Source organism: Anolis sagrei, chromosome 3 (genome assembly GCF_037176765.1).
Source record: "Anolis sagrei isolate rAnoSag1 chromosome 3, rAnoSag1.mat, whole genome shotgun sequence".
Classification (NCBI taxonomy): Eukaryota; Metazoa; Chordata; class Lepidosauria; order Squamata; family Dactyloidae; genus Anolis; species Anolis sagrei.
In genome coordinates, this window is record NC_090023.1 from 264497742 (window position 1) to 264510892 (window position 13151).

Sequence of the window (13151 nt, forward strand, 5' to 3'; positions counted from 1 at the left end):
TATGATTCTATTCTGACGAATGTGTCATGACCGCCCAAGGAGGGAGCTTTGAAATGGTTGAACAGAAGCTCTCCAAAGCTCTAGGTGCTCTTATTGCCTATTACAGGGAAAACCAGCTGATTCCTAATCTATCTAAAACACAGACATGTTCTTTTCACCTTAAGAACAGACAAGCATCCCAAGCTCTGAGGATGACCTGGGAAGGAATCCCACTGGAGCATTGCAGTGCACCCAAATACCTGGGAGTCACTCTGGACCGTGCTCTGACTTACAAGAAGCACTGCCTGAACATCAAGCAAAAAGTGGGTTCTAATTTGGAGCTATGTGTGCAAAGTGTTGCCATAGTTTTGCAAGCTCAGATTTTTGCATGTATGCGATACAGAAGAAATAGCATTCATTTATTTCCAAAATCCAAATTTAATAGGGGGTTTTGTGTGTGTCAGGAGCAACCTGAGAAACTGCAAGTCGCTTCTGGTGTGAGAGAATTTGCCATCTGCAAGGACATTGCCCAGGGGACGCCCAGATGTTTGATGTTTACCATCCTGTGGGAGTCTTCTCTTTTGTCCCCAGATGAGGTGCTAGAGCTGACAGATGGGAGCTCACCCCACCCCCCAGATTTGAACCAGTGACTTTTCAGTCAGCAGTCCTGCTTTCACAAAGGAGCCATTTTTAACCCATTGTGCCACTGGGGGCTCCATTAATTTTACAGGTATGCAATTTTACAGGTATGCAATATAGAAGAGATAAGATTTACTGTAGGTCCCTTTCCAAATCTATGATTTTTCCTCCCACCCACTTCCAATTTTCACAGTGGATTCTTGGCCCCAAGGCTTTTGCCCACCCTTGATTCAAACCATATATTAACTTCCTCTCTTTGGGTTGGATGCAGTTGTACCCATGGAGAAGGAGATCACAATCTACACAAGATAAAGCTCATCTCTACAACTGGGGACACTCCTATGTTGAAGCCAAATGCCCCCTGGCACCAGGTGTTGTCCTGCCAGGTGTGCCACTCACCATACAGGCGCTGGATGGCCCAAACATCATCCTGGCCAATCTGCCATGTCCTGCTGTAGGTGGCATTGGGATGCATCAGGGCTCGGACGTCCCGGGAGTGCCACAGGCCCAAAGCGTGGCCAATCTCGTGAGCTGCTACCTGGACCAAGTCATTTAGCCAGACACCTGACAAAAAGAGGAAGCAATGAACAAAAGAAGAGGAAGAGGAATAGAACATCCTCACTGCCATCACACAACATTCATTAGTTCTAGAGTGGACAACCACTCGCAGCAACCCTCACCAGCATTGCTAGAAGTGAGGAATGCTGGGAGTTACAATCCGAAAATATTCCAGAGATTCCTAGGGCAGTGTTTCTCAACCTGGAAGTTGGGATCCCGGGGGGGGGGGGGGGGGGTTACAAGAGGGGTGTCAGAGAGGTCGCCAAAGACCACCAGAAAACACTGTATTTTCTGTTGGTCATGGGGGTTCTGTGTGGGAAGTTTGGCCCCGTTCTATCGTTGGTGAGGTTCAAAATGCTCTTGGATTGTTGGTGAACTATAAATCCCAGCAACTACAACTCCCAAATGTCAAGGTCTATTTTCCGCAAACTCCAGCAGTGCTCACATTTGAGCATATTGAGTATTTGTACCAAATTTGATTCAGATCATCGTTTGAGTCCACAGTGCTCTCTGGATGTAAGTGAACTACAACTCCAAAAATCAAGGTCATTGCCCACCAAACCCTTCCAGTATTTTCTGTTGGCCATGGGAGTTCTGTGTGTGACGTTTGGCCCCATTCTATCATTTGTGGAGTTCAAAATACTCTTGGATTGTAGGTGAACTATAAATCCCAGAAACTACAACTACCAAATGTCAAGGTCTATTTTCACCAAACTCCACCAGTGTTCACATTTGGGTATATAGAGTATGCGTGCTAAGTTTGTTCCAGATCCATAATTGTTTGAGTTCACAGTGCTCTCTGGATGTAGGTGAACTACAACTCCAAAAATCAAGGTCAATGCCCACTGTTGTATTTTCTGTTGGTCATGGGAGTTCTTTGTGCCAAGTTCGTTCAACTCCATCGTTGGTGGAGTTCAGAATGCTCTTGATTGTAGGTGAACTATAAATCCCAGCAACTACAACTCCCAAATGATAAAACCAATCCTCTCCAACCCCACCAGTATACAAATTTGGACGTATTAGCTATTTGCGCCAAATTTGGTCCAGTGAATGAAAATGCATCCTGCATATCAGATATTTACATTATGATTCAGAACAGGAGCAAAATTACAGTTTTGAAGTAGCAACAAAAATAATGTTATGGTTAGGGGTCACCACAAGATGAGGAACTGCATTAAGGGGTCACGGCATTAGGAAGGTTGAGAAACACTGCCCTAGGGGGTTCTAGAAATCAGAAAACCATTTCGAACACATCAAGAAGAGCAGAGAACAAATGATGACACTGGATATCATCATGGCACATTCTTATGGCAAACAGGTAGTGTCATTCACATGCCATAATTGCAATGGGTGCTTATTCCACACCCTTTCTTGTAATAATAATAATAATCTTTACTTATACCCTGCCACCATCTCCCCGAAGGGGACTCGCGGCGGCTAACATGAAGCCAAGCCCAAAGATACAATACAGCAAAATAAAATACAAAATGCAGAAAAAAATATATCAGAATAAAATACATACAGTAGCAAAATAAAATAAATAAAGCAAATTGACATAATATAAAATCGAATACAAGGGGCAGGCCAAATGGACGGGGTAAAATGATAAAACCCTGAATGAGGTAGGAATAGAAAAAGTATAATAGTAGGCCAAATGAGTCGACACTGTCAAGGAAGCGGCACCTTGCTTCCAGCTGAAGCGAGAGCGTCCAAATATCCAAAATTCATGGTTATCGAAGTGGATCTCACCACGGGGAGGGAGGAAGGCATGAGCCAGCTCCCCGTTGAGCCCATCAAAGCAAGGATGCAAGGGAGAGAACCAGCAGTCGGTGTGGTTGAAGGTGTAGAAACCTGCCAAAAGCAGAAAGAAGACAAGAGAGGGCTTTAGTATTGCTAGTAATGTCTTCCATCAGCAGTATGCAACGTTTCTCTAATCTGGCTTAACAATTCTATTAAGCAGAAAGGAGAGGTAAGGCCATTCAATGAATCACAGGTGTGTATGTGTGCTGGTACGGCTGTACCAGGAGCTCCAACTTATTTTCCTTTCTATTGAGTGTTTGCATGTATTCCAAAGTTCCATGCATTTTGCAATAAAGTGGCTTCTCTTGGTTTGCAATCATAGGGCCAATGACCCATCAATTATCATTATGTTCTTTAGTTCCGCCCCTTTTTCTGGGTTAAGGAGGGAAAAGGGGGACCTCTAGTTCAGTTCACACAGAGAAGCCTTTCATACAGGTCGTGAATCAGTTCCACCTGTAGAAAGCTTCTTCTTTTACAGCTTTGCTGGAGGGATCCAGTCCCACAGCTCTACAGATAACTACAGCATAGCCTTTGTTGGGGAATTTAGTTCCACAAATCTACAGCCAGCCTTCGCTGGGAATTGAAAGCCTTCTTTCCTCTTGGAAATCTACTAAAGGACTCTGTTTGGTAAGGACCACTCACGGCAGTCATAAAGCAATTTGGACCGGGTGTAGGGGCCCATGCCAGTAGAGTTTAAGCCAGATTGCCCAGGGAGGGGTCAAGGATTTCCCTTGTAGAAGGAAGAAACAGTTTATGAAGAAAGTTGCCTGTCCCTTGTGGACAAGATTTAAGCAAGCCACCAGTTGATTCAAAGCCTTGAAGTATTTGTTTGATTTATTGAAGATTTAAGCAACAATAAAAACTTTGTTGAACTTTCTAAGTCTTTAAAAGAACTTTGTGTGGGGAAATCCGAAATGCCTCTCAGCCGAGGCACCCCCGGCGTCCCTTTGGGCATTCAGAAAACACGTCCTGTCTACAGACTCTTTCACAGGCCCAGAGCGTGACAACACAGTATGTATGTGGGACATCAAACCAATTGTTCCACAGTTTGCTCCCAGCTCATGTGTAGAGAAGATAGAGAAAAACCAGAAAATCTACAAAATTGACAAGCTAGGGGTTGGTGCTCATCTCCATTTCTAAGCCGAAGACCCTGCACTGTCCGTAGACACCTCCAAGGTCATGTGGCCAGCATGACGGCATGGAATGCCATTACCTTCCCGCTGGAGTGGTACCTATTGATCTACTCACATTTGCATGTTTTTGAACTGCTACGTTGGCAGAAGCTGGGGCTAACAGCACCCTGCTCACATTACGATTCATAACAGTAGCAAAATTACAGTTAGGAAGTAGGAACAAAAATCATGTTGTGGTTGGGGGTCACCACAACATGAGGAACTCTATTACAACATGAAGGACTATATTACATTTTTATGACACTCTACATCAGGCATGGGCAAACTTGGGCCCTCCAGGTGTTTTAGACTTGGCTGTTAGGAATTGTGGGAGTTAAAGCCCAAAACACCTGGAGGGCCAAAGTTTGCCCATGCCTGCTCTACATTATGAAATTTTGGGCTTTCTACTTTTGTGAGACATTTTGAATTTTCAGCCAGAGTGCTCCAGTATCTCCATAAACTATGAAACTCATGATTCCACATGTGGTCATATAGTTGTGCAGTGTAGAAGAGGCGGAAAGGCAGAACAATTGGAATACAATGCACTTATAAATGTTACCCTTCAGCTCAGGTATCTAGATTCACCATAAAAGCTCTGAGGAAATCTTTGAATCCATCAGTGTTAGATGGAATCGAGTCACATAGCAGTTTCCCTGAAATGAAATCTGGTAACTTCGAATCACAGTGGAAAATATGCAGTTGGAAGAGACCGCAAGATCCATCCAATCCAAACTCTTGCCATCGAGAAATATACAATCAAAGCCATCTATTTAATTGCCAACTCCACCTTCAGAAACCCAAGACACTTCTGAGTCACAGCCACACGGCAATTCCTGGGTTTTAATAGAAACCATCCCAACCATTTTCTCTCCCTGTCAAATCTCCTGCCTCTCTCTTTCCATGTGTCTTGCATTCCCTCTTCCGCCTTCTTCATCTTTGTCGAGCTTCTTTGAATTCTTTCCAGCCAGACCAGATGGAATAAATCTGCCAGCGAAAGACCTTTCTTGGCTTCTTGGGATTGTGTTAGAAGTTCAAGTTCTTTTGAATCAGACAGTAATAAAGCAAACATTGGGCTACAGAGCAAGAAGACCCGCACTTCTATTGCCCTTCTGGTTCTCACAGGAGTCACTTCTGATTATTTCAGGCCCTTTGGTGTCTTAACATCAGAAACAACCAAAAAGAGCTTGGAGAAATTCCTTTCATGGGTTATAACTTTTCCGTTTCCTAGCTTGGGCCAGAGGCTTAGCACAACTGGTAAATCATCAGCAATTATAAGATCTATCAACCAAAAGGTTGCAAGTTCGAAGCCCCCGGTTGACATGAGCAGCCAACTGTCAGCCTAGCTCACTGTTTACCTAAGCAATTCAAAAACAGCTTTAGCTGTGATTAGAGAAATTAGGTACCACTAAAAGCAGGAGAGGTGTTTTACGACGCCATAAAGAAAGAAGATCAGAAAATGCTAGGTGACAAAAGGAAGGAGAAAGTCCTGATGGCTCTTCATCATAGAGAATAGTGCAACTGCACCCCCTGGACTTGAGCCCAACCTTCCATGGCACCCAAAACAGGTGGACACTGAGTCAAAACAAACCACCTCCTTCTGTTCTATCTGTATATTGTCTATACAAAGCGGCATTGAATGTTGGCTGTGTATGTGTACTGTCATCCGCCCTGACTCCCCTTTGGGGTGAGAAGGGTGGAATATAAACAAAGTGTTGTTGTTGTTGTTGTGTTGTTGTTATTGGGAATGGGACTATAGAAAGTTCTAGATCTCTTTCATTCCACCACAATTTTAACACTATGAGCTCCTGCTGTTCGCCCCAGCTTCTGTCAACCTAGCAGTTCAAAAACATGCAAATGTGAGTAGATCAATAGGTACTGCTCCAGCAGGAAGGTAACGGTGCTCCATGTAGTCATGCCAGCCACATGACCTTGGAGGTGTCTACGGACAACGCTGTCTCTTCAGCTGAGAAATGGAGATGAGCACCACACCCCAGAGTCAGACATGACTGGACTTAATGTTAGGGGAAACCTTTACTTTTACCTTTACTTCATAATTGCATCCTGTGGAAACCTGTGATTTGTACTTTGGTGAGGCACTAAAGCTCTCTAGTAGACTATGCAAATGCCCTTATGAAACTATAAGTCCCAGCTTGGAGAGAAAGGTGGAGTACAAATAACGTTAACAAGAATAGTAACTTTTTCAAGCTCTAAGTGGGACTTCCCAGGTTTCTTCTCTTATTTATTATACTACTTCTTGCTCTGAGAATTAAAGAATTGCAGTGCTATAATTGTGGGCCTTGGACTCTGGAGCTCACTTTATGGAAGGACACCTGCAAAACTGTCCAGGCTGGCTCCATATCCAAATAGTAATTCCTAACTTAACGTGTGCAACCTATAAAATGAATCACCAAAACAGGCCTGTCTTTTACTTTTAATCATTATTTTAATTTTATTATTTATTTATGCTAGTTATACCCTGTCTTTCTCTACCCCAAAGAGGACTCAAGGCGGCTTACATATAGGCAATTATATTCCAATAACATTTGAATTAAATTTAAAATTACACTTAAAATTAATGCATATTAATTCAGTATAAAACAATGCAATCCATAGTCCTAGTCCAGGGCCGTTTCTATATATATATATATAGAAAGGGCCTTTTCAGTGGTGGCCCCTCGACTCTGGAACTCACTCCCTAAGGACATCAGGCGGGCCCCAACCCTGGCAGTCTTTAGGAGGAGTTTGAAGACGTGGTTGTTCCAGCGTGCCTTCCCAGAATAATGTCCCCATAGCACTTTGTCCTCCAAAGCACTTTACATTTTAGGTCTGCTTGTATGTTTTCCACAAACGCCACTTTCACCTTTTCGCCCATGCCCTGGCATTACTTCCAATTTTAACTTTACATTTGGCCTACCCACAGTTTTAATTGTGTGTTGTCTTATTGTTAATTGTTGCATTTTTATTGTCCATGTTTTTATTTTAATTGCTTGTATTGTTGTTATTATTGCTTGTATTGTTGTATTTTGGCTCGGCCTCATGTAAGCCACACCGAGTTCCTTGGGGAGATGGTAGCGGGGTACAGTGTTATACACACACACACGCACACACACACACACACACACACACACATAATATGTAAGTACATAGATACACACACAAACACACACATGTTCTTTGCTTGCTTCCCTCTCCCCCAACAGCTCTGCCAGAACTTGTGGCTTTCAAGAGACCTCCTACCTATAGTGATGTCTGCCTGTTGAGTGGGTGCCAAGCGCCGGAAACTGAGCGGTGAAACATCACTCCACATGCGGAAAGCGCTGGCAATTGCACGCTCGGTGTCGCCCTTGTTGAGAGTGCTGGGAAACTGCACAATCCTGCAGCCGAAAGAGGAGAATACAGAGAGTAAATAGACAAGCAAGTCCTAGGTGTTAATGATTTTCAACGTTAATTCTCTGTGAAACTAGACATTTAGGGCTGCAATTCCAAGAATTATCTTGGTTGTATATTGTCTCTGTCATTGTGGGTCACCTCAGGCATGGAACCATATTCTTGGGATAGCCCACAGCTTCAGAGATATCACTGGGGCTGTTGTCACCTACTACAGTAGGTGGAGCCCCCAGTGGCGCAGTGGCTTAAACCCCTGTGCCGGCAGGACTGAAGACCGACAGGTCGCAGGTTCGAATCCGGGGAGAGGCGGATAAGCTCCCTCTATCAGCTCCAGCTCCTCATGCGGGGACATGAGAGAAGCCTCCCACAAGGATGATAAAAACATCAAATCATTCGGGCGTCCCCGGGCAACGTCCTTGCAGATGGCCAATTCTCTCACACCAGAAGCGACTTGCAATTTCTCAAGTCGCTCTTGACACGACAAAAAAAAAAACCCCTACTACAGTAACTCATGGAGCATGACAGCTCTGACCGGGCTGTGGCACAGCTAGTTAGTAGCCAGCTGCATTAATTCACTACTGACCGAGGTCATGAGTTCGAAGCAAGCCCAGGTCAGAGTGAGCCTAGCAGGCCCAATAGGCAATTAGGTACCACTTTATGTAGGGAGGCTAATTTAACAAATTTATGATGCCATAAAACCTTCTAGCAGCATGCAGAAGAATGAGGAAGTACTCCATCAAAGGACTTGGTTTCACAAGTGGACAGTGAAGCAGCAGCTCCCCCTGTGGCTGGAATTGAGCATATCCTCATGAAGCCAGAAAAGCTGGGATGTTAAATTGCCTCTGTGTCTGTCTATAGATGTTGTGTATCTAATGGCATTGTATGCTTCCCATGTGTATGTGCATTGTGATCCACCCTGAGTCCCCTGAAGGGTAAGAAGGGTGCAATATAAATACTGTAAATAAATAAATTAGAAAGAAGGTATGGAAAGTAAATCAGCATAGCATTTTAGATGCATAGTTGTATTGACAAAAAGAGAGTGTAAGATGGGCTGGTGGAAAACATTTTAAGTGCAGAGATTTTTAGGAAAAAATATCTGATAAAACACTGCACAAACATTTTATGGAGATGTCAAATTGGGATCTTCTGCTCTGACAGACCTATCCAGTGAAGTTTAGGCACCCTCCCAGTGATGCCCCTGGGAAGTTACAATCCACATGTACACTTACTTGTAGGTCAGGTTCACATGGTCCCACTTGTAGCCTAGAGGGTTGATGGCGTAGCGCCTCCTCCTGGCCAGGCCTTTGTTGGATGGCCAAGCATCAGAGGGCGCTCCAATGGACTGGGCTGGTGCTTCTGCCTAGAAGGAAGCAATGAGGACATCTAGGATGTAGAGCCAAGCAGCGCGGTTTCTTTGGCCCATCCCACGTTCCAAGTCCCCTTCTAATCAAAGCTGCCTTTCTTCTCTCTCCCTAAACTTCAACGTGCTGTTTTTACTGGCTGGCAGCCACACGAGGAAATTATTCAGCCACAATTTGGGATTCTCCAGAAATTGATGCAGGCTTCAAATTCAGCAAACGGGATCCAGTTCTGCTCTCAAGGAAAGTTTGTTAAGAGCTGGGTGGATGAGGGAAAAGGAGCTTCGTCCCATTGTTCAGAGCTCAGAAAGTCTCATTTTATTTGGAATCCAATTCCCAGAATCCCCCAACAATCACAAAGTAACTTTTCTCAGCTCTGCCTTTGATGACAACTCTTTGGAATCCCTTCCCAGCTTTCTGCAAGAACACTGATGTTCCTCGTCCCCTTGGAGTGATGTTTGCATTTCTGAGAAAATTTCGAAACTATGAAAGAGAAGCTGTCCCTACTGTCTTCCTCACTCTTTTCAATTACCTCCCATAATAATAATAGTAATAATAATAGTAATAATAATAATAATAATAATAATAATAATAGCAACAACATCCTCAGCTGCTGCAAGAAGATCGCAAAGGCAGACTATAAGCAGAGGTATAACACCATTGCTTAGATGATTCATTGGAACTTGTGCCACAAATACCATCTGCCTGCAACAAAGAACTGGTGGGATCACCAGCCGGAAAAAGTTACAGAAAATGAACATGCCAAACTCCTCTGGGCAGGCCCGTAGCCAGGATTTCGTTTCGGGGGGGGGGGGGGGGCTGAATTTTTTTCAGGGGGGGTGAGTTTCGGGGGGTTTGAGTTTCGGGGGGGGGGCTGAGTCTGAGTGAAAGAGGGTCTAGCCTAGCAAACCTTTTGTATCATTCCCCCAATACCCTCATGCATATGGGATATATTGAGTATGGTGATCAGATCATGATATGAATAAACATAACAGTTTAAGTAATGCACCAGTAAGGCCTTTTCGCGAACCACCATGAGAATTTCGGGGGGGGGGGGGGGCTGAAGCCCCTCAACACCCCCCCCCCCCCGGCTACGTGCCTGCCTCTGGGACTTCCAGATACAGACAGAGTGAGTCTTGGAGCATAATACTCCTGACCTCACAATCGTGTTAAGAAACAAAGTATGGATTGCCGATGTCGCAATCCCAGGTGACATTAGGATTGAAGAGAAACAACCAGAAAAGCTGACACAATATGAGGATTTAAAGATCAAACTGCAAAGACTCTGGCACAAGACAGTCCAGGTGATTCCAGTGGTGATTGGCATACTGGGTGCAGTGCCTAAAGACCTTGGCCTGCACTTAAACACAATTGGCGCTGACAAGATTACCATCTGCCATCTGCAAAAGGCCACCTTACTGGGATCTGCACGCATTATTCGCCGATACGTCACACAATCCTAGACACTTGGGAAGTGTCCGACGTGTGATCCAATTCAACAGCCAGCAGAGTGTCTGCTGTGGACTCATCTTGTTGTGTTTCAAATAATGATAACAACTTTATTCTTATACCCTGCCACCATCTCCCTGAAGGGACTTGGGGTGGCTTACAAGAGAACAAGATCACATTATAGATAAAACAGCATTAAAAACAATCAAATAAAACATACACGCAATCAAAACAACATCTTAAAACAGTGTTTCTCAACCTGGGGGTTGGGACCCCTGGGGGGGGTCGCGAGGGGGTGTCAGAGGGGTCACCAAACTCCATCAGGATGCACAGTATTTTCTGCTGGTCATGGGAGTTCTGTGTGGGAAGTCTGGCCCAATTCTATCATTGGTGGGGTTCAGAATGCTCTCTGATTGTAGGTGAATCCCAGCAACCACAACTCCCAAATATCAAGGTCTATTATCCCCAAACTCCACCAGTGTTTACATTTGAGCATATTGAGTATTTGTGCCAAGTTTAGTCCAGATCTATTATTGTTTGAATCCACAGTGCTTTCTGGAGATGGGTGAACTACAACTCCCAAACTCAAGGCCAATGCTCATCTAACCCTTTCATTATTTTGTGCTGGTCATGGGCGTTATGTGTTCCAAGTTTGGGTCAATTCTATCTCTGGTGGAGATCAGAATGCTCTTTGATTGGAGGTGAACTATAAATCCCAGCAATTACAACTCCCAATGTCCAGAGATTGAAAATACATCCTGCTTATGAGATATTTACATGACGATTCATAACAGTAGCAAAATGCCAGTTATGAAGTAGCAACGAAAATAATTTTAGGGTTGGGGGTCACCACAACATGAGGAACTGTATTAAGGGGTTGCGGCATTAGGAAGATTGAGAACCACTGTCTTAAAACAATTGTTGTTGTTCATTCGTTCAGTCGTCTCCGACTCTTCGTGACCTCATGGACCAGCCCACGCCAGAGCTCCCTGTCAGCCGTTACCACCCCCAGCTCCCTCAAGGTCAGTCCAGTCACTTCAAGGATGCCATCCATCCATCTTGCCCTTGGTCGGCCCCTCTTCCTTTTGCCTTCCACTTTCCCCAGCATAATTGTCTTCTCTAGGCTTTCCTGTCTCCTCATGATGTGGCCAAAGTACTTCAACTTTGTCTCTAGTATCTTTCCCTCCAGTGAGCAGTCGGGCTTTATTTCCTGGAGGATGGACTGGTTGGATCTTCTTGCAGTCCAAGGCACTCTCAGCACTTTCCTCCAACACCACAGCTCAAAAGCATCGATCTTCCTTCGCTCAGCCTTCCCTAAGGTCCAGCTCTCACATCCGTAGGTGACTACAGGGAATACCATGGCTTTGACTAGGCGGATCTTTGTTGTCAGTCTGATGTCTCTACTCTTTACTATTTTATCGAGACTGGACATTGCTCTTCTCCCAAGAAGTAAGCGTCTTCTGATTTCCTGGCTACAGTCTGCATCTGCAGTAATCTTTGCCCCTAGAAATACAAAGTCTGTCACGGCCTCCACGGTTTCTCCCTCTATTTTCCAGTCTTAAAACAATAGGCTGGGATAAAAGTTAAACTGTGATCAGACTCACATTAGTGCAGTGCTTCTAGATTAGGGTGGAAAGTGCAGATTAAGGGAACTGAGGTTAGGGATTACATTAAAGTGTCAGGTAATCTGCTGCTCCCACTCCTCAGGCATAACCCCACCACCACCAATCCCTTACAAGAAAGCAAAGTCTTCACTCACCTTTGGGTTGGTGTATTGCAGACTCCAGAGAACTGTAGACAGGAGAAAGAAGAGGGCAACCCCTCCAGCTACCCGTCCCCAGCTCCCACTAAACGTTTTGGAGGAGAGAAAGGGCCCTGACCTCATGGCTAGTACTGGATGAGTCCTTTCTCCAGGGACCAGACGTCCTCCCAGCTGCTCCTTCTGCAAGTGCTGTATGCCTCCAAGGTTCCCCCAACACTGAGCCTTTTGCTTCCCCATAAGATCAGAGAGGATCATGAAAGGAGCTGGGTTGTGCAGCAACAGGGCTGCCGCCCCCTCCACCTTCTCTGTAGTGTTCCCAGATTGGATCCATCTGTCCAAAGTATACAGGAACTAAAAGCAGGCTTCTGCCGCCAAATCAGGCTTCCAGATGCAGACCCCATCTCCTCCCTGCCATCCCAAGGATCACCGGCTTCCCAGTCCCCAAGTGCCTGAAATGCAAGGAGAGCATCCCTTGATTTTTGGACCTTTCGTGACGCCACCAGAGGAAAGAGGCAGGCAAAGTTTACCAAAGGAAGGAGGAGACAGAAAATAAATGCGCTCTGAGTAGAAATGTCAGTGCCTCACTGTTTGCAATGCTAGAAATTTTGGGAACAGCCTAGCTTACTTTTTTTAAGACTTTTTAAAAAGGTTTTTAGCAGTCTCAGCACAAGGTTTTCATGCTAAAAGGCATTCAAAGGGATGTTAACGAGGCTTCTGCAATTTGGCTGAATCTCGATCCGTTTCTACTGGCTGCATTTATTTATTTGCTTTATTTCTATACCGCATTTTTCAGCCCAAACAGGCGACTCCTGTAGACTCATTCCAGTAGACTCCTGTATCCGTTTTCACGCGCCACCCAAAAACGGGTTCAATCCTTTCCCTTTGGTCTGTAGAGGAGACCTGGGTTTAAAGAAAGGGCTTAAGATACCACTCTTTCTGCAATCCTTTCTCCACCCGTACCTTGGGAAGTCTGACTTGGCCACAGTGGTACATGCTTTGGTTACATCCCGTATAGACTACTGCAACGCTCTCTACTTGGGGTTGCCT

General features: G+C 44.8%; 1 protein-coding gene across 1 annotated transcript in view; it reads right to left on the reverse strand.

Annotated features, from left to right (window-relative positions):
- Positions 1 to 12611, reverse strand: part of LOC132769829 (matrix metalloproteinase-23-like) — a 28382-nt gene extending 15771 nt beyond the window's left edge. Inside the window, exons 1-5 of the mRNA XM_060766761.2 lie at positions 12102 to 12611; positions 8765 to 8895; positions 7386 to 7522; positions 2860 to 3027; positions 1018 to 1182 (exon numbers count right to left, since the gene is read on the reverse strand). Coding sequence (XP_060622744.2) covers positions 1018 to 1182; positions 2860 to 3027; positions 7386 to 7522; positions 8765 to 8895; positions 12102 to 12359 — 859 coding nt within the window. The 5' untranslated portion in view covers positions 12360 to 12611. The remainder of the gene's footprint in view (positions 1 to 1017; positions 1183 to 2859; positions 3028 to 7385; positions 7523 to 8764; positions 8896 to 12101) is intronic.
- Positions 12612 to 13151: the final 540 nt, after the last annotated feature.